Below are 25,020 nucleotides of genomic sequence, written 5' to 3'. Positions count from 1 at the left end.
CATTTCATTGGACATGAATGATCGAAACTAGTGAATTTGTTCATGAAGACGATGGAGCTTTATCTTGATAAGAATTTAGATGTAATTAAGGTGAACGTTCCTTATTGGCGAACGTTGCTATGAAGAGAGCATATCACACGCGCAAACAAACGACCATTACCGTTATGATGTTTTGTTGTCGAGAATATTAGTCATAGCCAACTACGGTGAAGATATTATTTAATCCTTGGATCACGATACAAATAAACGATTAAAATTATTACTCCTCTCCTCGGTGTTTCAATTATATATAAAAACTTACGATAGACGAAGGATAATATTATTAATAATAGGATAATATTGTGTAATTATATTATCATCTATATTATTACAATATTGTACAATATATCGTATATAACATAATTAATATTAATTTAAAATAATTATTATCGATATATGTTTAAAATAATTATAAATATTTAATCAAATTACTATATATTTGTATAAGAAATATATATATATACATATATATATATTTCAATTATAATTTAATTCAATTATAATTTAAAGGACTTTTATTCACAACGTACATCTCATCAAAAAGCTTCTATGATTTTTCATTTTATGAATTGTCAATAACGAAAAATATGTTTTACGTTATCTTTTGCGTTTTCGATTCGAGGTTTAAGCATTCGATCCTCGTCACTATATCGTTTGTGGATTTGAAAGATTCTTCCTTCACGGGAGAATGTTTCAAAGATTTGAGAATTTCTGTCGTATGACTTGTGATTTCGCGCCATGCAAAAGTGATATCCTCTTCGCGAGACAAACGACAACCTACGACAAATCGGACGATTATTTTATCGCGGCACATTCCAGCTGTTACAAAAATCTTTTTTCCGTTTGTTAATCGATCGATAAGCTCCTTGGTTAAACAATCGTCGCCCTAAAATTAATCATGATTTTCATTTTTCCATATCGAAATTATTAAATCAAATTATTATTTCTCTTATATTGTTTATATAAATACCTTTATTCTGAAACAACATAAACCCATAGATCTTTCGGTTATCATTTCGAATCTAGAGTCACTTTTAACATAATTTTCAAACATTTTAGCCAACTCGATTGTGTGCCGTATGTAATTTTGGATACCTTCGATCCCATAAATACGTAATACGAACCAAACTTTCAACGAACGAAATCGGCGACCTAAAGATATTTGCCAGTTCTAAAAAAAAAAAAAATAAAAGTTAAAGAATTAAAAGTCTTATTTAATTTTGTAAAATGTATAATAAGATATCATATAAGATATTTTTAAAATACGGTAAGATGTAGTATTCATATATTTTTTAATTAAATGTTTATTTAAAAAAATAAATAAATATATACTCTGAAATCAGGCAGTCCTGGTTTATTATGTTTTAGATAAATCCTATCTACGTTGAAAGCTTCGGTAAATTTCTTGGAATCCTTTACCCTAAAAAGATATAATATAAATTTTCGATAAATTTTTATTCGATTCTAATATTATCGTTCAATTGTTCAATTATCGTGAAATAAAAATATATGTACCATAACAGTGAACAATCAAAGTTTATTAGCATCCATTTATGTGCATTGACATTAAAGGAATCGGCATATTCGATACCGCACATTAAATATCGATACTCAGGACAAATGAATGCAGAACCTGTGAAAATAATGAAATTTACAATCGTTGTTATTTATCAAAAATAAATCATTATCAGAAATAAATCAAAATAGAATTATTGTTGCTATTACTTAATTATTATAAAAAAATTTAAATTTATGATATCGAAGGAAAAGAATTTTTCAAGAGAAATTTTGACGTATAGATGAGATTAAAATTTAATTAATTACTGACCTGCATATGCAGCATCGATATGCAACCATATGTTATATTCTTTACAAATTGGCCCCAATTCTTTGAGATTGTCGAAAGCGCACGTACCAGTGGTACCTAATGTAGCTATTACGCAGCATGGTATCAAACCATTCTTCAAATCCTCTTTTACCGCTTTGAGTAATGTTTCACCTCGAAGAGCGTATTTTTCATCGGTAGTTAAAAATTTCATGATAACTGACGCTAGCTTAGCACCTTTCTCTACCGAGGAATTCGATTGATCTGTAAAACAAAAATTGAAAAAACAATTGAAAAACAGACGATTTTTTATAATTCTTCGAATCGTTTACGTGCTCTTTATTCACGTAAGAATTCTAAAGAAATTAATTATATCAAGATTGAAATAGGGGATAGTGATAGGATAAATACCAGAAGTATATGCAACCAATTTGGCCTTGATAAAACCTTCTTCCCATTCTGGATGAAGATTTTTTATATAGCGCACAGTTTGTTCTTTTGCTGTTAATAAACATAACAATGTGGTTTCACTTGCTGATCCCTAATTAAACAAAAATAAATAATTTTTAAAAATTTATTTTCTTTTGTTTAATTACAATTATTTGCTTTCCTTAATAATTAAAAAACAACTGAATATAGCGGCTCGTTGGTCTAGGGGTATGATTCTCGCTTAGGGTGCGAGAGGTCCCGGGTTCAAATCCCGGACGAGCCCGTTTTTTTTTCATATATTAATTTTATTAAAATATTATATCGTAAAATAATTGTATAATTAATTATCACACTTTTTCGAAAATAAATATTTGTTTACGATAACATTGCTATTGTTGGTATAAAATATTAAGAATTCAGAAATCTTTATAATTAAATATCATATAACTAATAATAAAATATAAATTAAATACCACCATAGAAAATTTAATAATATATTCTTTTTCATCAATTTTTATTCAATAAAATATCTACAAATAGAATTTGCGTTTGAAATAATATTAATGAACCTCGACGAAAGTCAAGGTACTATAAAAAATTTATATAGACTGATCAATTGTTCCCCTCCACGGAAATCTTTAGTAAAAGGCGAAAGATTTATCCGAATTCTGAAGGGAAACCACAGTTACTGATAGCTTACATAACCCTAAAATTTATATCCTACTAGTATCATTATTAAAAGCGAGAAAGTTATCCCTCTAGCGAGTATTTAAGATACTAACATAGTCATCAAAATATAAACTTTATTAAATACCACTTTTTTTATGTAATTCATTCAAAATTTTTTGTAATTCATATAAATTTTTTAAATTCTTTTAATATAATTAAATATATATAATATGTAATATATTTAAAAAAATGTTAAGTTTTTTATAATATAAGTAATAATATTATTTACCTCTATAACACCTCCTCCACGACTTCCATTGCAATTTAAAAATTCATCTGGCAATGCTAATGATTTTCCAAGCCAATTCATTACAATTACTTCGAGTTCGGTACATACTGGAGAAGATATCCATGACAATCCTATACCACCAATGCTATTGCATAAAAGATCACCTATAACGGCGGGATAGGAGTTTCCTGTTGGATAAAAAGCATAAAAATTGGGGGAATTCCAATGAGTCGTCTGAAAACAGAAAAATTGAATTAGTAAAATGTAGCATATATAAATATATAAATATAAATATGATAAATATATCAAATATTTAACCCTTTAATATTATTTTACACGACAAAAAAAATTTATATATAATGAAATTACTTACTCCTGGTAAAATGTATCGTTCCACATCTTTGAGCACTTCTTGCCAACTTTCTGGCTTCTGTGGTGCTTCTTCCGGCAACAGTTTACTAAGATATCCTGGTTCGACATTCGGTAGGACATTCATCTCTCTCAAATTCTCTGTATAATTAGCGATCAATTCGATAGCTGCTTTGCCAAAATCAATGAAATCCTTCGTTTCCATTATTGAAAATGACAATTTTTGGTTATAGTAATTATTTCTGTTAAATCAAAATGTTAAATCAATTAGAATAATGAAAGAAAAAATATTGAATGATCTATTTCATAAACAAAACAAAATAATTATATTTTAAGTAGATTTTAATTACTATCTATTACTATTATTACTTTCTTAAAACTAAAAGCATGATATATTTTTTATATATATTTATATATAATTAATTATATTATATTTTTATTTTTTATTTAAACAAATATTATTTTTAATTCAAACATTTTCATTGATAAATCTGACAGTTTTAACATTTAATATTCATTCATCAGCACATTGAACATTACTCGATCAAATTGGGAAAAAAAAGGATTAATTTATATGCAATTAATGTTATATTTTTCTATTTCAATTTGATATATTTTTTGCACAAATTGAAATTCATTTTTAATCGAAATATAACACGTTATTATTTATAATAAATCCAAATATAAAAATAGAAACACTATTTGCCTATAATTTTAATTTTATACAAAATAATTTATCTAAATAAAACACATTTCATTAAAATTCACAAATTAAATTAATGAAACCGTAAAAAGTCACGAATAGGAAAAACATACCTTTATTTTTGATATCAGAACACAAACTAATAATATTAGAACACAAACATTTTAAGAAAATTCTTTCAATAAAATTTTAAAATAAATTTTTCGCGAACCATCAAATATTTTTCATAAGAATGTCGTTAAAAATTCTAAGTTAAAATTTTAGATTGAAATTCAATCCCACTATACGCAGATATCGAGCCGAGAACGGTTCACGAAGAAATGAATTTACTTGAACCGCACTAAATGAAGTTAAATGCTGACACATAGAAAACTTTCTCCTCTCTGCTTTCACCATAATTATACAAAAAATTAATCCACGTGACGTGGAAGAAACAGAAAAAATTCTATATTTCAAAAAGAATTTCGCAATCGAATCGAAAATTTTATTATTAAATGTTACAATAAGAATGAAATGATTATGAATATATATATAACGGAGTAAATGAATAATTATGAACACAAACATAGAGAATTAAAGTACATAATTAAAATACAATTATAGATGGACATTAAATAACATAATTTATTGGAATTTCAAGTAATTTGAGCAATAGATTGAATAGTCAAAAATAATTATATATTATGCAAATAAATTGTAATGATATGTACAGATTTTTTTTAACTTTTGTTGTGATTTATCATTGTATATATTTATTGATTTATCAAATTTTAATCTCAATTTTTAAAATATTATTTTATTTTTTATTAAATTCTTTTCCTTTTATTAAATTCCTTCCTTTTCCACGATATAAAAGATAAAAAATTATAAAAAATACGTATCTTTCTTTCTTTGAAATAAGTAAAAACAATGTAAAGAAATGTAAAGTACAAAAAAAAATGTCCTTCAATTAATCCTCATAATCGGAAAAGTATACATTCGAAGCTTTCATGCATGACGGCCTTCATATTCTAAAGAAATGTTATTTCTAAAAATCTATATTTATCATTTTTTATAATTTCTTATAATAAATTATAATAATATATAAATATAAAAAATAATAAATAATGTATTTAACAGATACTTTGTTTAATAATTTTTTATTTTAATAAATATTTAATTAACATATATATATATATATATATAATTTATGATAATTATATGAATATACAAATTATACATATTATGCAAATATATTATACAAATATATTATACAAATAATAGTATATATATATATATATATATATATATATATAATATAATAGTATAATATATATAGTATAATATATAAATTAAAAAAAAAGAAACTTGAAAAACAAAGTATCAATAATGTTATAAATGTTTTATAAATTATTATTTAGTTGAATTTTTCAAATATTACAAGAATATAAAATATAAGATTTTTAAATTTCAATATTATATTATTAATTCGTAATATTAGAAAAATAAAGATATTTGGGAATATACTATATTATATAATATACATATTCAAATAAATAAATAATAAATCAATTTATTTAAATTTTAGTATAGAGATTAAAGCTGGAAGTATAAATAATCAATATGTATGTAATATTACAATTTCTATTTTATGTTTTTGATTAGATCGCAAGATAATTGTAATATTCTTTTAATTTTATAAAATGAAAATAATTTGGGATACTGCACAAAAAAATCTTTATTTTGTACTATTTTTTTTAATTAAATCAAAATTTTAGATATTTTATATTTTTTAATGTTCAGAGTTTAAAAATACAGTTTAAAATAATTTAAGTTAATGATTTATTTTTAATTAGTTATATATTTTAATATTTCTTAATTTTCCTTAATATAATTCTATTAAAATATTATTAAATTATTTATAAAATTTTAATAATTTATCACAATATTTATATTCAAAAATGATACATTATTCAATTTTATTAATTAACAATTAAAACAAATAATATCAATGAATAAATTCATAGACAAATAATAAATTAAAATTCATTTGAGTTTTATTAAATGAGTTAAATTGAATATAAATTGTATGTTAATGTAAAATTAATGTAAACTAATTAAATTTTAATTAAATAAAAATGATATAAGTAAGTAAGTAATGATATAAGTTAATTAAGTAAAAATGAAATATTTACCTGAAATATTTGAAGTATAACAAAATAATTTTCACTCAAAATAATTTTTAGAAAGATCAACTCTCATCTACGAGAGAATAAATTTTACTGTAATAATTGCGAAACCATCCTTTATATACCTTCACTGAAAACCGTTATTCATTTACGGAATATAAAATGATCGCATATCTATGTGCCTTATATTAGTCACTTTATTAATGACACGATTAGATAAGATTATTATTTATTTAGTTTTATTTTTATTTATATTTATTTCTTTTTTAATTTATGATAATTAAAAATGTTATGAATAAGTAAAATACTGATTCTAAAAATTAAAATAAATAAAAAAATTAATATAAAAAATATCATCATGGTTTACTTATTGGATTAAAGTTTTTGTTAGACAAAGAGAAATAGAAATAAAATAATAAGAATAAAATAATCCGTTATACCATTGTTTTTGTTTTATCTATAAGCGAAATTAAATTGTTTTTTTGTTAAATAAACCTTAATTGATTTTGTATACTAATTTTTATATTTGTTTTAGTATGGTTTTTAGAATGTTCGATTCCTGAAAAATACACATTTTACAAATATATTAACATCTCGTAAAATTCTCTAAAAAATTTTTTTTAGATAAAATGTTCGATTGATTTACTGGAAATTATAATCTAAAACTTTTCTATATATTTTAATATTTCAATAAACAATAATATATTGTTATAAAGATATTATCTAGCTCAAGTGACAAAGTCAAATAATAACTTATTAAAAGATGTTATTATTTTTCAATAAGTTATTCATTCATCATTTAAAAAGAAATAATGTATTACTAATTGTATAATTAATAAAGTTTAAAGTAAAAAATAACTAAGAAATTTATAAAAATAAAAGAAAAAATAAGTTTCATTGGGCTCGTCCGGGATTTGAACCCGGGACCTCTCGCACCCGAAGCGAGAATCATACCCCTAGACCAACGAGCCATCTTGAAAACTTTTTTTATGTTAACCATCACCAAGCTCATGATTAAATAAATAAAATCAAATTATTACACGTTAAAATTAATATTCATAAATAATAGTAATTCGAATTCCTATATAGTTATTATGAATGTTATCATCTTAAATAATTTGTATTATTTTAAACAGCTTCAAATATCCTTAAAGTAGAGATAATATAATCTTGCAATACAATAAAATATAATATATGTTAAATATGTATTTATTTTTGTATTTATACTATAAAAATAAGGCGAAATAATCGACTAAAATAAATATTTCGTTTGGTATATAAAATATAGCATTAGTATCGATTGGAGAACTTTAATCCTACTAGTATATTATTTATTTTTTATGATTTTCCACAATATTTGCGGTGAAAGGATTACTTTTCAATCTGGCTCGTTGGTCTAGGGGTATGATTCTCGCTTAGGGTGCGAGAGGTCCCGGGTTCAAATCCCGGACGAGCCCATATTTTTTTTAATTTTAAAATTTTTTTTCAGATCATCTATATCGCTACCAATGTTCTCCAATTGAGCTTCAAAAAAACAAAATCCATAATAGATGATAAATCTCTGAAAATTATAATGTAAATATTAAGATAATAATAAATATAGGACAAATATAAAAAAATATTGAAATATTGATGGAATATCAAAATGATAATTTTAAAATATAGAAATGAAATTTTTTAATAATATCCTTAGAATTAGAATTAAATTAAAATTATATTGTTTTATTTCTTAATATCGAAAATTATATATACACACAGTATATCATAAATGCGTATAGAAATTTTATTTAATAATAGCTTTTTTTTTACAAATATTAAAAACTAAAGCGAGCAGTATTTTTTATATTTTTTATAGGAAAAAGTTGCTGAAATGACATTTTTTATACAATTTTTTTCTTGCTAAATAATTCATATTTAACATTCCTATTATGTAAAAGAAATGTGAAAAAGAAATGTCACACACCGTTATTGATACCATTAGCAATTATTAGCAATACTTATAATCAATTTATTAATAGATCATAATTACTTGTGTCGTTATATTTTTCAAGAGTGATCTTTAACTTTAAAAGTTAACTCGAAGTTCAAACAAAAGTTGTAATAAAAATTAATATGCAATAAATACAAAAGAAAGAAAAAAAAATTATATCTAATTATCAATTTTTCCGCGCGAATCCTGAAATTAAACATCACAATAAATAATTTTTTTGAAATTTTTGAAATGAGAAAAATTCTTTAAGTAGACATTAGAAATTCTTTTCTAATGCCTTTCTCTTCTTCTTGACCTTTCTAATTTTTCTAAAATAGAGAAATATATTATACTAATTCTATTGTAAATTAACTGGACAGAATCTAATTCTAGATCTTAAATGAATGTTTTCATGTTTAAAAATATAATTTACAATCGTAATATCTAAATTTGTATGACATATATTAAATAGAAAATTGTAAAATAAGAACACTTTTCATATCGGGGGCGTAGCTCAGATGGTAGAGCGCTCGCTTAGCATGCGAGAGGTACCGGGATCGATACCCGGCGCCTCCAGTTTGTGGATAACAAAAATATATTTTTTGATTATATTAATATTAATTAAATTTTCCATTTTATTTCATTCATTAAGGATATTATATATTTTATTTTCTAAAACTTATAAGATTGAGAATTAAATTTCATCTGTAATTCTAAACAAAAATTATTAATTTATGATTGAATTTCTTTCTTATATCTTTTTGAATCTTAGAGTGTACATTTTTTAAACATATAAAACATATAAAAAAAAATATTTTTAGATGTTTAACATTTTCGCAAATTTATTAATAATTTAAATATATTTAAATTGTTAAATATAATATGTATTGAAGAAATAAAAAAAATAGTTTTCATATAAAAAATATTTGATAATTTTTAAGAAAATATTCTATAATTTCTTGGCCAAAATAACTTAACGTATTGAAAATATTTTTTAGAAAAGTTTACGATATTAAAGAAACTTTGAGCACGAAGGCGCCGTGGCTTAGTTGGTTAAAGCGCCTGTCTAGTAAACAGGAGATCGAGGGTTCGAATCCCTCCGGAGCCTTAACATTTGATCCTTAAATTTGATTTATGTATAAGGATCAATATAATTTTTTTCTACAAAAAAAAATATCAATTACTAATAGTAAATGTAATTTTTTTTTTAATTATTAAATACTTAATAGTTGTATCTACGTAAATGCTAAAATTATACGTATATTGAATGAAATATTTATATTATAAAAATTATTTCAAGTATATTTTATGGCAAATTACAAAAAATATTGTTTAGATTTGAATAATTACCATCTTATTACTACGTTGATTATTTTAAATAAAACTTGTAACAGTCTTCTAAATAAATATATAAAAAAAATATATGATAAATCCAGCAAATCTATATTTCAAATGTAAAAGAAAATCTGTAAAAAATTAAAACAAATTTTGTTTCTTTATTTCTTACGGCCCAACTTATGTCGGGCACACAAAAAATTAATTCAGACTCATCAATTGTTCCCCTCCACGGAAATCTTTAGTAAAAGGCGAAAGATTTATACGTGGTCTGAAGGGAAACCAGAGTACCAATTCCCCTTCTTTACATTCTTATGTACTTCTATATATAACTCTCTACTAGTGAGAATATAAGCCATCTAGTGGCCATTTTATACATCAACTGAATTTAAAAGTATTTATTTTAAAAAAAAATGAACAAAAATATAACATATATATTGTAAAATATATTAAATATATATTTTTTAAATATATTATATAATTATAATATTATTTATATTTTAAAAATAAATTACTCGTATCAAACGTACATGTCAACTTATTGTTTGTAGGTAATAGGTAATTTTCATTCATCCATTGTAATGATGAACATTTACCAACAAATAATAGTGCAAGCAATATCCAAGAAACGAAATTAGATGTTTTAGGAAATTATATTATATGTTCTGAAATATCGACTTCGAAAATCAATGTTTCTAATATCTTCTACGATTCACTGTTGCAGTCTTTTTAAGATATCAATTCTAATATTCTATAAAATAAATATTTTTGATATAAAAAAAAAAAGAAAAAATAAAAAACTTGACACGTCCGTTTAAATTATAATTGGCGAATAAACATTTTATTCTAATTAAATTTACTTATAACTATTATGTTCTAAAATTATAAATTCTGAGTTAAATAAAAAAAAAAAAGAATAATTTAGTTGTCAAAGAATAATAATAATAATTATAATAATTTACAATAAATTATTTAATATATACATATTAATAAAATAGCAATAGAGAAAAAAATAAAAGAATAACTATTTAAATATTAATTTTATGTTATAAATAGGTTATATACCTGATATGAATTGTTCGTATAATCATCATTTTTTCGACAATACAATGATGTTTCATGGTCCGTGGTACGATTTCAACTATTGAATTATATTATGGGAACGAAATATCGGTAGAATAGAATAACAAATCATAATAAATCGAATGTTTACAAGCGCGAACGTCTTGATAAGAATTATTCTAAGAAATATTAACAGCAATGAACATAATATAAATATAACTCAGAACATAATACAACAGAATACACATCGAACATACTTTTGAAAAGAATATTCTATGTACATTTTTCATTAAGATGAATAAAATATTATCTAATTTTCATGAAAATTATTGGATCGGTTAATATTTTTTAGAAATTATATTAAACAACAAACGACAAATAACAATATTACTGCACAATAGAAATCATAATCATAAAATAAATATATAAAGATCAAATTTATAACACAAACTACCGGTCACAAATAAACGATCGATGTAAAACGATTAAAAAACTATTTAATTTTGCTATAATAAAGTTTGATAAATAATTAAAGAAACATATACAGATTAACCAAGACTAATAATTTATAAATATGTAAATATATATTTATAATATTAATAAAAATTCCGTGCATTTACACGATCTGTACTGCGTAATATATAAAACTACCATAATTTTTGCGAACACACAAGACACAGTGATTCGTCTAACTGCTGAGCTCTAACGGCTTTCTAATTGGCTGAAGCAACGAGTTAGTAACTTTTTTACTAAGTTGAAAATTGAAATATTATTATTAAAATTTAAATAAAATAATGTAATAATTTTTATCTATATTTTATGAAAATTCGATATCATGTGATTTCTTGTTTGTAACATTTTATATTTATAAAAATTAAATGAAAATATACGGTTTTGGCAAATGATTTTATGGAATATAATAATCAATAAGTTTGCAATTTTTTATTTTTATTTATAATACTTTCATGATATAAATTTTAAATTAATATTAAACATTGTTATACTTATTTTTATAAAAATCTTATTTTATTAATTTATTTATTCATTCATTTATTTATTTATATACTCTTTCGTTTATATTCATTTATTTATTTATTAAATATTATAAAATATTTTTTTATTATAATTGTTAATCAATATTAAATTTTTGTTATAAGAATTAAATTATCATTTTATTTACTATTTTATTTCAGATTTTTTATTATTATATTTCTGAATTTTTATTTTTATATATTTAATTTTTTTTTTATAATTCAATTTTTATATATACAATAATTCAATTTTCCATCCAATTATAAATAAACAAGAAACCAATTAGAGTAGTAATAATTAATATTATTTCAACCAATTAGAGAGTTGTTAAGCGAACCACTGATACATGGTGTCATTCTCGTTTCAAAAATCATTGTGACAGGACGTATCATAGATTCGAGTTACGTGATTTTTAGTAATTTTATTCGCAGTAAGTAATTTTATTCCTATTTTATTATGAAATATCGTATTTATTTAATTCACTCGATATTATAATAACGAAATTAATTAACTTTGAATTTCTTTATGCTTTTTCCTTCAATTGCATCTTCGATTTTTGGCATTACCTATAGCTTATCGAATTATCTAACAGATTCTTCTTTATTTATAATTTATAATAATAATTCGATAATTGATCATAATTGAAGATGTCATTTTATTGTCGATAATTATATATATATATATGTTTAGACGTGTAATTTTTTTTCTTAAAGTGTGTAATTTATTTGTAACATAATATTTAGTTTCATAGTTATTCTTTATCGTTAATAAATTATTGTTCTTTATTTAATACATGTTTCTTATTATAATTGGAAATCTCGTTAATTTATTCTTTTTTATTCATTATTTTAAGAATGTAGGTTAGAGTTATAAATAGTTATATTATGTAAGTCATATTATCAAAATGAATTGATTATCGTTTTATATTCAATTAATTCTATATTTTATACATTTATTTAAAAATTTATATTTTCTTTTGTTTAGATTATTAGCTGATTATTGGTGTAAGAAGGCGGGAAAAGTTCCAACATGGACGCCATGAAGAAGCTTAATATTTTATGCGTGCATGCAATACGATCAGTAGAGTCAGTGTTTGTTTCGTAATATTTTTAATATTTTTTAAAGCACAATTCTAATTAAATTTAATTAACAATCGCGAATATAAAGCCAACAATTTTTTGTCAATTATAATTTAGACGGCTGCATTTATTTATTTTATAAATATTCGTTTTCGTTATATATTAGAATCAGTGATTTAAAAAAATAAAAATTCCTATGGATCATCACGATAACATCGATGACAATGCAGATTGTTCGTATCTAATAGTGAGTTGCATAGTGAGTTTAATCTTTATTTTTCTTTTATTTTTTTCTTCTTTAATTTAATATATTAATATCGAAGAACGAAAAAAAAAATATACTATTTATGGTTAGGTTTAAATTTATATTAAAAATTAAAATTATTATATTTTGATAGTCCTTATATTTTTTTTTTCTCAACATTTTTTTCATAATATTGAATATTGTAAATGATTAATATCGAATATAATTTTTGTATTGAATTGTATCATAATGAATTATAGAGGGCGTCAGAAACACTTTGATTTTTTGACGTCGGTATTTCAGAACATGTGACACTAAGTTCCATAAGATGTCACGTCTATTCTGTACCCATGTAAGCATCAAGTTTTATCGATAATTCAGGAAACTGTGAGTACGTGAATATATGAATATTTGTAGTTTTCTTGTTTTACATAAAAACAATAAAACTCTTATTAGTATTAACTCATTAGTATTAAGTTAAAATTTTTTTTTAATCATATTTTGAAATTGTCAATTATATGAATATTATTATAATAACATGTGATGTAATGATGTTATAAAAAAAATAAAAAATCGAAATTTTTCGTGATTATAAATAAGAAAATGACATATTTTTAACAAGTAAAAGTATATTTCTATTTTAATATTATAAAGAGATATTTTTTTCTTTGTTCCAATTGCGCAATATTATTACAAAATAATATTTATTCTATATTATTTATTATATTTTAGAAATCGAAATTTATAAAAAAAAATTAGTTATATTGAATTTATTTTTAATACTAATTAAAAACATACTTAGTGTTTCACGATACAAATAATATTTCTCTTCCTCTACCATCTTTCTATTATTAAATTTCTTTTCTATTATTAAGAGTTGGTTATTTATTCCACATATTGCTATTTTGTGTGCAGCAAAATGTGCAGCAATATACAAAATATATTCCGAAATATATTATGAACATATAAAATTAAGAAAATAAAAGATTTTTTTTTGCGGAACAACAAACATTTTCTTTTCTAAAAGAAACATATCTTTTATAAACAATTCTAAACTTTAATTGAAAACAATACGTATTATCTATTAACACGAAGTTGAAACGTGCATTATTTTTATTCTGCACGCGATTGTCTAAGTTTTTATATATACTGTCCACTAGAATATTGATAGATACAATTTATCAATTAGAAACTTCTTCCCTGAAGATTTTATTGTTCTTCAAAAGAAGTAAAGAACGAAATTATCATTATTCTCTTTTTTCATATATATATATAAATCAATTATCATTAAATGCAATCTTATTTAATCGTTTAATCGTTACGATATGTTGAATTATCAAAAACGTATCCTGTTAAAAATTCAAATTTTTTTTTTTTTTTTCCTATCGTTCCCCGTATCTCGCAAATCTGATCCGACGCGATATCGCTTCCTTTTCCCCGTGCACGTTCGATCCGTTAAATCCCATTGATAACTCGCGGAACAGTCATTGTCCAATGGACGTTGAGGATTAATGTTTGGACGGAGCGACAGGTTCGCGTGTCGCGTGTTGGAACGAGCGCGTGAAAAAGCGTGACGAACGGTGCGGAATGCGGCGTGCGGTGCGGCCGCGTCTTGCAACAGGCAACGAGCCACGCATGCAGATGAACTCGCGGGCTACGTCGATACCCCGATAGCAGCAGGGGGGGGTTGATTCCGTCGATTGAAAAAGAGACAGCCGATAACAGCGCGAAGGGTAGATGAAATGGAGGTTCGTTTACCCCTAGAAGAGTCACTCTGTCCTCATCGATCCTCATCCTCCGCCTTCTCCACGGGCGTCTCCTCTTCTACCCCCTGCTGTATACTCCCTCTCTCGCGCCACCTCCATCCTCGTAGCGCCTCATTCTATTTCTACTTCCACCCCCTATGTACGGTACTCCCTCCTCTACCCTACAGAATCGCCGATCGCGTCGTCTCTGTCGCGCTTCTCGCCACCGCGTATATACTCTCTCGTGGTCCCGCCGTCCCTCCGCGTATCTTTGTTGCACTTGGCCCGCCACTCCCGTCAGCATCGCGAAGAAATTCACTTTCGCGAAAAAAAGAGCCCGCGAAAAATCGATGCTTGCCGCCCATTGGCCGCGTGGCCGGTGGATCGCGGCTGCATTGGCGCTCGTCGCCTCGCGGGCGTGGCTTAAAGATGAGCTCTCGCTATGTCATCGCTTATATTGATCCTATAGTCGGGCAACCCGACTGTGGAGAACAACCCGGCGTGTGTGGCGTGGGTGCTCTCGCACACACAACGACTCGCCGCGATCCGCACGCGCGCACTCGGCCCACGCTCCTCCGATCCGTGCACGCGCGGCCGAGCACACGTCCATCGTCCACCAGACGCGCGTTCCATTTCCGTTTCCACGCTCACCTGTCGGAGGAACGCCGTCAACCGGCCTCGAGTCCGCCGCGTTTCTACGCGTGGAACGCAGCTCCAGGTGTCTAAAAGAACAGTCTAAAATGGGGAGGGGGGGGCCATGCAAAAATGCCTCGACCGTGTGACGAGGATGGTATGCCGTCGTTCCTTTTTTCCTTTTCTATGAAGAAACAGTGTTGCGCACCAACGCAATTTTGGTTAGGAAGTCGCCGCGCTTTCTCATCGATAGAATGGAATGGAAAGGAATCTTAGTCTTTATGAGAATTGAAAGTATTGCTTTTAAATAGAGTGAAAATATAATTTGAATATATTATCCATCTATGTATATATTCAAAGTAACGTTAAAAGCGAAGAATCGTCATGCCGATTAGGAAAATATCGTCAATTTCATCATCCGTTACGGGAAGCAAGAAGTAAACCTCGGATAAGACTTTCTGTCGATACTTGAATCTTTCATTCACCGTTGAATTATCGAATCGAAGGATTTCGAGGATTCTGTAGTCTCGAAGAATACATAGAGGGAAAGCTCGTGATTAATTTATCTACTAGGAAGTCTCTTCATTCATGAACGGCATATATATTTGGGTTAATGGTGCCAGCTGGTTTGAAGCCAGGATAGTCTTCGAGATGGATATGTGGTAAGACGTAAGTGTTCGAATCTTCGTACAACTTCTTTCCCATTTTATGCAACGGGCATCTTCTTAGTTGTAAAAGGTAATAAAACACGTTTAAATTACGGAAAAGGGAAAGATAAAAATATACAACGCACGTATGTTTAATGAGCCTTAGAACTTTTTCCATTTTATGATAGATCATTTTTATTGATAAATAAAATTTATATTGATCCATCAGCAGCAAATTAACGTCTTATAAATTCTATATTAAATGATTCATAGAATTCAATAGAATTCATAGAATAACACTTATGTTCATACAATTAATACAATTACGCATTATAATTCATTACATTCACTTTACTACTTATCTACTGTTGTATCTTTCTAACATCAACATCGTAGATCGAACGTTACGATGATTAACAATCATTTTTCAATTTTTTATTGAAATACTTACATTATATTATGCAATTTGCATTATAGAGAAGAAAATAAAGTCTAAGAGGTGAAATTTGGAATAAATTTTGTTTAATATAACAAGTAGGAATAAATTGAATTTTCGCTCGCTAGCGTATTTAAATATGGTGCGCAATCAATTTCGAAACTTTAAAAGATGAACAGAAGGGGTGGCAAAAGGTGGGTGTGAGTTATATCGTGACTGTTTTGATGGATTAATTCGCGAACCGAATGGAAGGCTGCAAAGACCGACTTCGGCACTGTTGAATTCGTTTCATTTTTTTTTTTTTTTTTTTTTTTTTTTTTTTTTTAGGCAAAGAGCTATTAAAAAACGACTCACCGATATATCGATTTCTTGAATTCAATTATTGCTGCCTAATAATTGTATGTAGAATTATCAGAGTGTCGGATGATAGGACATTTACATTTACATCGTTCGATAGAAATTCGAGAAGTGTGGAAAAACTTCAATTTCAATTAATGATTTTATTATAGATATTTTTTTCATTTTTTAAATTTTTAATTAAAAGAAAGCGACTTGAAATAACGATATATTTGAACTGCAATGTAAAATTTTTTTTTTTTTTTTTAATCATTTTCATTTAAACTTGAAATTGTTTATTAATATCGATACTACTATACTATAAAAGATTTAAAAGGTTTCTTTTCGAGTAATTAAATTGTTACTTGGATCGATAATCGTTTGTTTGTTGATAAAATAAAATTTTTTTACGGTTTTGAAATATAATGAACATACATTAAATTATGAAGATTAACTTACGATTACTTCTAGATTCTCTAGATTTTCAAATTTCATTATTCCCGGCTTATACACCTGACAAACATTAAATCAAACGTGAAATCCGAGAAAGAAAAGGGAATAAGTTATCCGTGTCAAGTTTGTGCCTTTGAAACGAGTTGACGAGTCACAAGTCCCTTTTGAAGAATCTCGTACCCTTATGGGGCCCTATAGACATCGATTCCCGGCCATGTGTGCCTTAGTCACGGTGGCATATGGCTAAGTCATGAAGCCACTAGGTGGTCCTCGGTATATTACTCTACCTGTCGCCATCCTTGCCTTTCGGGGGATTGAGCTCATGGCTATTTGTATGACAACAAGAGCTGTTTTTCAACTTCCCTATGCCAGTCATTGATAACCTGCAATTACTATAAACTCTATGGTTATCTGCGGATATCTCGCTCATTTCAAATCCATTTTAATCATAATGTAATTCGTAATAAGATAATAATTTACGTTATTTAAACATTTTTAAATTTTCAAAGGTGCAATTTTTCGAATAATTGAATTTTATTCTAAACAAATAATATACGTATATATGTATATATATATTGAAGCATGATTGGAAATATATATATTAATTATATTTTTATGTAACAATGTTTCATGATTGCATAAAAAGATGTGTAAAAATTAAAATCGATTATATAGCGTGGCACGTTAAGAAATGTATCATTAGAACACTTGTCATCTGGGGGTATAGCTCAGTGGTAGAGCATTCGACTGCAGATCGAGAGGTCCCCGGTTCAAACCCGGGTGCCCCCTTCTCTCCTTTTTTTTTTCTTATTTTTCACTTTATCCAATTTCTCAAAATACTTATAACTATCCTGGTTTAACGTATCACTTTGCTTTTTTCAATTTTGATTCTTCGTAATTGATCAATATCATTTTAAACATATTCCTTATTTTAAATTACATATATGTATATAGATATATGCTAAAATTATTGAAGAGCATCATTATTTATTAATAAGACAAAATTTAATAGTGATAAAATAAAGATATCCGAGTAAAAAACGAAAGAGTACGATCTCTATCATTCTTTCTTTTTTTTTTTTTTGATAAAACTTCAAAGAGTAAGAGATATTACCAGAATGCATCGTCATAAGGACAAAAGGATCGTTAATCAATTCAGAGGGCTTCTAACCGCACTAGATGAATGTTTGGAGCAAGAACCACCTGCTCCAGCACTAAACGTTAAATCCGTAAGATCCTGGAAATATTCGACGAAATCCATGAAATGCCCGCAGTGCTCCGAATGATCAGGCCAATTGGCCGATTGCCAAATGAAATGTATATCCGGCATAAGTCTCTCCATTTGACCCGTTTGTCGTATTTACGTTCGTATGCTCTCCTCGTATTGCTTTACATACTATATCTATACATGTACACGGTATGTAGATACACGTACATACGCAGTAGCATATTATTCGGATAATACACGCACAATAACAGTATTATATGTAACGCGATAGTAGATAAATAAAACGTATAATTAATTTATTTCTTACTTGTAACGTAAATTTTTAACAATTCGATAACAATAATCGAACATGAATGACTTTGACGAGTGGCTGTAATCTTTGATAACGTATAATAACGTAAATCGTTATCACGAATAACAAAATACAATTGGAAGAAAACGTTCAAAGCAATTATTTTTTCAGATCAACATAATGTTAACTTAGATTGTCTTAAGTTAACTTTGAAAAATTTGGGATGGAAGGATAGAAAACTTTTTTTCTTTTTTATTTATACTTGGAAAGATTCGAAAAATTTTTTGAAACCGAGATTTTTTTTTTTTTTTCATACTCTCGTATTAACTTTGCCCTGGATTAAGCTACTTTATTCCATCCTCGATAATGTATCAGGATATCATTGCAATGTGTACGCGTTTCTGCGTAAGTCAAATGACAGATGGGACCGCGCTAATCCTCCATTATCGCCGGCAATGATCAGCCCTGCATCGAATACAATACTTTCGATTCACGGGGCTTAGGGATCCACCCCGTAGCCGGTTCGTTCGGTCGTTCACGAGCGAGTCAATCGCTATAGATCGATCTAGCCATTCTAATTTAACGAGCGATGTGTTGGGAGGAGAAAAAAAAAAACCATCGATTCGTGTAATTTTATGGTCAGGTGTTACTTACGTCTCTTTTTTTTTTTTTTTTTTTTCAGTCGACTTGTCATTCTCGTTCCAATTTAGGATTAAATGGGACAAAGAAATGTGTGTGAAATAAAATTGGAAAATTTCCATTATTATTATTTGGCTTCAATTATTCCGATCAATCTTAATTTGACGAGCTTAATTTATTATATTTGTAAATTCGCAACCCCCCTCCTCTCCCCCCTACACGCGCGATCGGATAGCACGGTACAACGTGGAAGACCAATGCAAACAGTGGCTTACCACGTGCGATAGGTTCAAAGAGCAGGATCCTTGCTTGCAACCACCAGCAAGGCGGTAACAAAGGGTCTTCGTCCCTGAGGGGTTTCTGCGTTTTGTCCTCGGAGGATTGTCGGTCTCACCCCCCAGCCAATATTCAAGGGCCGAGCGTTTAAATTATTCATAAACAGTCGAGTGATTTGTAGAATATAACTTACTATTATGCGCTATAACGTATCCCCCGCTGTACATTCGATCTCGTCTCGACGATGAAATCGTAAGATCTAACACTTTGTCGCTCTTTGCCTCTACTTATGCGAGAAAAATAAAAAGAGAATGGTTGCAATAGGACAGTGTTTCGAGTCAAGAGAATCTAGATTTCTACTCACGTCGAAGGTTTCGAGTAACGCTCGATCGTGTTAAAAAATTAACTAATTTAAAAACGCGTCGATGTGGGAGAAAATTCGGAAGGAATCGAATAGTAGACGACGGTAATTTAATTTCCCTTCGTTTCCTTACGGTTTCGGGGGGGAAAATGCTCTTTCTTTGTTCAGAGGGGATCCAAGATGGGAGCCAATTGAGAATTCTGCTGACCAAAGGTAAGACGCGAAAGAGAAAAGTTTTCCCGAAAAAAAGGAAACGCGCGATATAAAAGTTTGTTGCGGAAACCATTGTTTCCGAATCGCTGAATCTGAAACTCTGTTCGAGCAAATATACCGAAATCGCCATTCAGTTTCATCGTAAAATTAAAATTTCACTATCGCGAATATTTTTACCTTCGTTTACAAGGGAATTAAATTAAATTAAAAATCCCACTCTCTCTCTCTCTCTCTCTCTCTCTCTTTCTCTCTCTCGTAAGAAATAATTTGATCTCACTAATAAATGAGCGTACTTATTTTAGTTTCGCCGTGAATCGATACGCCGCTCTTTTCCAGTAACCCCCTTTCTCGCGACGAGGAATGTATCTTGCTATATCTGTGACATTCTATCAGTTAAACCACCCCACGTCGCGCGGTGATCTAATTTAATTGACACCCTAATAGCGAGCCTGCACGACCGTAGCTGGAGTTCCGGGTACCGGTGGCTCGCCAACCGTTCGAGGAGAAGGATGAAAATATAAGGGTGGTTAAGCCGGGAGACGCATGGGGCGAAGACAATTGAATTTCATGGGGGTTTGGCCGCTTAACCAGCTAATTGGTTTGTTCATGTTACTGCGAGTAACATGTTACCGACACTCTATCGGGCTCTATTTTTTTTTTTTTTATCCTTTTTCCCTCCTTTTTCATCGATCTTGCGGGACAGAGATATGACAAAAAGCAAGATATAATAATATTTGGAATAATTTCTTTTTATCCAACGTATAATAAGTAAGATATATACCTTGGAGATGTCTTCTGTATTCGTGTAAATGTTAGAACGAAAAGGGAGTTATAAATATGGAGGCTGAAAATATAAATAGAAATTGTAAATTAGCCCGGATCGAGGCTCGCCATGTTTTCGCACAGAGGGAGAAGTAAATGAATTCCTGGCCGCCGCTCTATTCCACGCGGGCAAGCCGCTAAGAAGAGGAAACTGTGCCCCTTTATGGCACTTTCATGAAGTGAATATTTAACTTTACGTCTTGCGGGTTAAAAATGCTGACCCGCCGGCAGAGGTTTAAAAAGTTGGCGAAGTACCGAGATAAAAGATAACGGTTGATAAAACTTGCTCAAAGTTTCCGCGACAGACTTTGCGGCATTCGCGTTAGGCGCGTCCAAATTACACCGTATCCTTCCAATTAAAAAGTTTTTTCTCGCTCCTTTTATAACCAATCATCGAGACCTTCCACCACCAATTTTTCCATGCAACATTATCGTATATTTTCATATCATCTATACATATAATTCTAATCGCTATCTTAGTAAGTAGAGTAAATTTTTCGATCTCACGGAATATTCGATATCGTAACCGTTGTTATCACTAAAGATTAAGGAAAAACAAAATTTCAACTTGTAACAACATTATATTCATAGTATTCATTCACGGGAAAAGAGAAAGGGGGATAGATTTTTGGAAGGCGTTCTTTCGCGTTAACCAAAAAATTAGGATGGCTTCTTTTTATCGAGTGTCTCGATATCGAAAGGAGGAGTAGGAAAAAAAAATAAAATATTTGATTAGCAACCAAGGCCCCGGAGGGATTCGAACCCTCGATCTCCTGTTTACTAGACAGGCGCTTTAACCAACTAAGCCACGGCGCCGTTGAAACGTTGCTGAAATATTTATATATTTTAACGGCGTAATCGATAATTTACGAATAACGTTAGATACGCGTACATGTACGATGATCGAGAAACATTGTTCCCGAACGATCTTAAACTTTCTACAACAACGGTAAACGCGGAAAATAAACGAGGCTTAGTGAAAAGAATTCGTTCTCTCAATTTATCAATCCCTTCCATCCCTCCTCGTGTCGAAAAGACGTACGTATCAGACCTGGCTGAATCATTTAATACGCGCGTGCAACGTAATCTCCGCTCGCGCTATTACGTTTCTTCTCAATTTCAGAACCGGCCCCTTTGTGAATGGTTAACGAGAAGTTGTAATCAAGATTTCTCGATCAAAAGATTTCCATTCGCGATTGGCTCGAGGAAGAAACGGATTAAAGACGTAGCCCCGAGATATTTCCCTTTCGACGAGTTATCTCTCTCTCGTTTACCTCGTTAACTAAAATAATCCGTTGGTGGCGCGGATTGCTCCGTTAATTTCTCATTGATCCCTGAACATCGACTCTGTCTAACCTCAAGTTTTTCGTTAAAAATCCGTATCTTCCTCCTGTGACGAGTATTTTGAATTATTTGAATTAGGGATACGTACGTAACTCGTGGTCGATTAAATAAATTTCCTCGCGAATATTCTTCGGAGGGAAGAAGGATTAGAAGGAAAGCTGTAAACAGAATGTACGAGAATTTGGATCGTATACGATGTTGTCGCGGGAAAAGTGGAGGTTCCAAGCGCGGGACCAAGAGAATCGAGAAATACGGCGAGGAGATAGATGTATGGATAAAGAGTAGAAGAGGAGGGAGGGGGGGACGAGAAGACAGAGAGAAAGAGAGTATCGGGTGCTCCTCGTAAATTCTCGCGAATGGCTTCAAGTAAAATATAGAGGTGGCTACGTCCCGCATATGTCATTCCTGCTCTTTCTCGCTCGCTTTACGAATACCCGCGGACGATCACGTACAGACGGATGTGTTTCAACCCAGTGCTTCTCAAACTTACGGGTTTTACGTACCGTTAAAATCGGTACGCATCCATCGTATCGATTCGAACGATCGTGTCCCAGGGATTTTTCGAAATTTTGGAAAGAAACGTTCACGTTAATGAAATATTGGAAGAAATTGTAATCAGATAGATCGAAGCTCTATTCGAAAAGAATTCGTTCTCCTCTTTGGATTATAATTCGCGAAATGCTGAAATCGATATTGAATAATTCCTACATCTCAGGAATAGAATTTCATCGCTAGGTATATAATACATCGAGGATCGATCGAAGCAATTAATACCAATTTTACTATCGAGGTGAGTGATTTGAAACGAGAAGAAAATATTCTTTTCTTTCTTTCTCTCTCTTTTTTTAAGTGGAGATGCGCGAGAAAAATTCTCTTCATTCTCTTTCGAATTCTTCACGAAACTTTGCTAGATATGATACATCGAGAATCGAAGCAATTAATATCAATTTTACTATCGAATGATTTGAAACGAGAAGAAAATATTCTTTTCTTTCTTTCTCTCTCTTTTTTTAAATGGAGATGCGCAAGAAAAATTCTCTTCATTCTCTTTCGAATTATTCACGAAATTTTGCTAGATATGATACATCGAGAATCGAAGCAATTAATATCAATTTTACTATCGAATGATTTGAAAGGAGAAGAAAATATTCTTTTCTTTCTTTTTTTTTTTTTTTTTAAGTGGAGATGCGCAAGAAAAATTCTCTTCATTCTCTTTCGAATTATTCACGAAATTTTGCTAGATATGATACATCGAGAATCGAAGCAATTAATATCAATTTTACTATCGAATGATTTGAAAGGAGAAGAAAATATTCTTTTCTTTCTTTCTCTCTCTTTTTTTAAGTGGAGATGCGCGAGAAAAATTCTCTTCATTCTCTTTCGAATTCTTCACGAAACTTTGCTAGGTATAATATAACGAGAATCGATCAAAATAATTAATATCAATTTTACTATCGAATGATTTGAAAGGAGAAGAAAATATTCTTTTCTTTCTTTCTCTTTTTTTTAATTAAGTAGAGATGCGCAAGAAAAATTCTCTTTTGAATTCTGTTCACGAAACTTCGCTAGATATGATACATCGAAGCAATTAATACCAATTTTATTATCGAATGATTTGAAACGAGAAGAAAATATTCTTTTCTCTCTTTTTTTTTTTAACCAAGTGGAGATGCGCGAGAAAGAGGAAACTTCGTTCGGAGACGAAACTCGCTTCTCTGTCTATTTACCGGTTTGAGAAACGCTGTTCCAACTTACATAAACGGTGGTGCCGGTGCATAGGTGGGCGGAGAAGGAAAGAAAGAGAAAGGGCGAAAGAGCGAAGAGCAAATCGTGGGGACATTTCACACGCGAGAGAGCACATGCTCGAGCCAGTAACTGCGAGGTACATTGGAAAGGACAGAACAAGATGTGTGCCCGATGAAAGTACATTTTCCGGTTGTGTACCGGCGCCGGTTGATACGTAGGATTCTTCTTTCCCATTTTATTTTTCGAGACGATCCCGAGCTTTTGACATTTTCATTCCGATACATACGCGCGTTCTCTTCCTTTCCTTTTCTTCCTCTCTTTCGCGTATAATAATTGATTGATTGGCATTCTTTGGAAGAATTTATGAGAATTAACGAGAGATTAATTACTTACTTTAAAAGTCTACAATAGCAATTGCAATTCGACGTGAAAAGAAATTTGAGCAATAATTTCTATTCCACCCAAGCAGATAAATTATTCCCTCGCCGGTGTATCTCGTTTTTCATCGGATGATCGGTGGATGGCGTTCGAAACGTCGAGGTGATCCACGAACTACCTAGAAAGTAGCGCAAAAAGAAAAAGAAAAAGAGGAGCATCGCAACGAGATAAAACTTGGAAATAGAGACCGCGAGATCAG

At 29.1% G+C, this 25,020-nt stretch overlaps 1 protein-coding gene and 9 non-coding genes across 12 annotated transcripts; 5 read left to right on the top strand and 5 right to left on the bottom strand.

Annotated features, from left to right (window-relative positions):
* Positions 1 to 526: 526 nt before the first annotated feature.
* Positions 527 to 11,232, bottom strand: LOC410639 (alpha-methyldopa hypersensitive protein). Of its 3 annotated transcripts, none has more exons than XM_006563134.3 (9): positions 10,861 to 11,232; positions 3,625 to 3,862; positions 3,252 to 3,485; positions 2,276 to 2,405; positions 1,868 to 2,128; positions 1,555 to 1,672; positions 1,372 to 1,459; positions 1,010 to 1,210; positions 527 to 925 (listed from the first exon to the last, which is right to left on the bottom strand). In XM_006563134.3, the coding sequence occupies exons 1-9, from the start codon at positions 10,914 to 10,916 to the stop codon at positions 632 to 634; spliced, it is 1,620 nt and encodes a 539-aa protein (XP_006563197.1). In that variant the 5' UTR covers positions 10,917 to 11,232; the 3' UTR covers positions 527 to 631. The 3 variants fall into 3 exon arrangements, with proteins under 3 accessions (XP_006563197.1, XP_026301573.1, XP_006563198.1); XM_026445788.1 differs by lacking the exon at positions 10,861 to 11,232 and adding an exon at positions 6,498 to 6,610 and having other exon boundaries at positions 550 to 925; XM_006563135.3 differs by lacking the exon at positions 10,861 to 11,232 and adding an exon at positions 4,437 to 4,657 and having other exon boundaries at positions 550 to 925.
* Positions 2,505 to 2,576, top strand: TRNAP-AGG. The gene has a single exon. It is a non-coding gene; the product is annotated as a tRNA-Pro (tRNA).
* On the bottom strand, positions 2,861 to 2,981 carry LOC113219334. The gene has a single exon (XR_003306357.1). It is a non-coding gene; the product is annotated as a U5 spliceosomal RNA (small nuclear RNA).
* Positions 7,391 to 7,462, bottom strand: TRNAP-CGG. The gene has a single exon. It is a non-coding gene; the product is annotated as a tRNA-Pro (tRNA).
* Positions 7,877 to 7,948, top strand: TRNAP-AGG. The gene has a single exon. It is a non-coding gene; the product is annotated as a tRNA-Pro (tRNA).
* TRNAA-AGC lies at positions 8,964 to 9,036 on the top strand. Its single transcript has one exon. It is a non-coding gene; the product is annotated as a tRNA-Ala (tRNA).
* TRNAT-AGU lies at positions 9,495 to 9,568 on the top strand. The gene has a single exon. It is a non-coding gene; the product is annotated as a tRNA-Thr (tRNA).
* LOC113219333 lies at positions 9,968 to 10,086 on the bottom strand. The gene has a single exon (XR_003306355.1). It is a non-coding gene; the product is annotated as a U5 spliceosomal RNA (small nuclear RNA).
* Positions 11,233 to 18,179: 6,947 nt separating the features above from the next.
* TRNAC-GCA lies at positions 18,180 to 18,251 on the top strand. The gene has a single exon. It is a non-coding gene; the product is annotated as a tRNA-Cys (tRNA).
* A 3,784-nt stretch (positions 18,252 to 22,035) lies between these two features.
* On the bottom strand, positions 22,036 to 22,109 carry TRNAT-AGU. Its single transcript has one exon. It is a non-coding gene; the product is annotated as a tRNA-Thr (tRNA).
* Positions 22,110 to 25,020: the final 2,911 nt, after the last annotated feature.

The sequence above is a fragment of the Apis mellifera genome, linkage group LG16 (assembly GCF_003254395.2).
Source record: "Apis mellifera strain DH4 linkage group LG16, Amel_HAv3.1, whole genome shotgun sequence".
NCBI lineage: Eukaryota > Metazoa > Arthropoda > Insecta > Hymenoptera > Apidae > Apis > Apis mellifera.
This window is presented reverse-complemented; position numbering and strand designations above follow the sequence as displayed.

What these genes read in the sequence shown, in the direction of transcription:
- LOC410639 (XM_006563134.3), bottom strand. Translation starts at nt 10,916, where the DNA reads ATGAAACATCATTGTATTGTCGAAAAAATGATGATTATACGAACAATT. An exon ending in GTGGAGGAGGTGTTATAGAG is followed by an intron (nt 2,406 to 3,251) that starts GTAAATAATATT and finishes TTGTTTAATTAG; the next exon opens with GGATCAGCAAGTGAAACCAC. An exon ending in CAGGACTGCCTGATTTCAGA is followed by an intron (nt 1,211 to 1,371) that starts GTATATATTTAT and finishes TTTTTTTTTTAG; the next exon opens with AACTGGCAAATATCTTTAGG.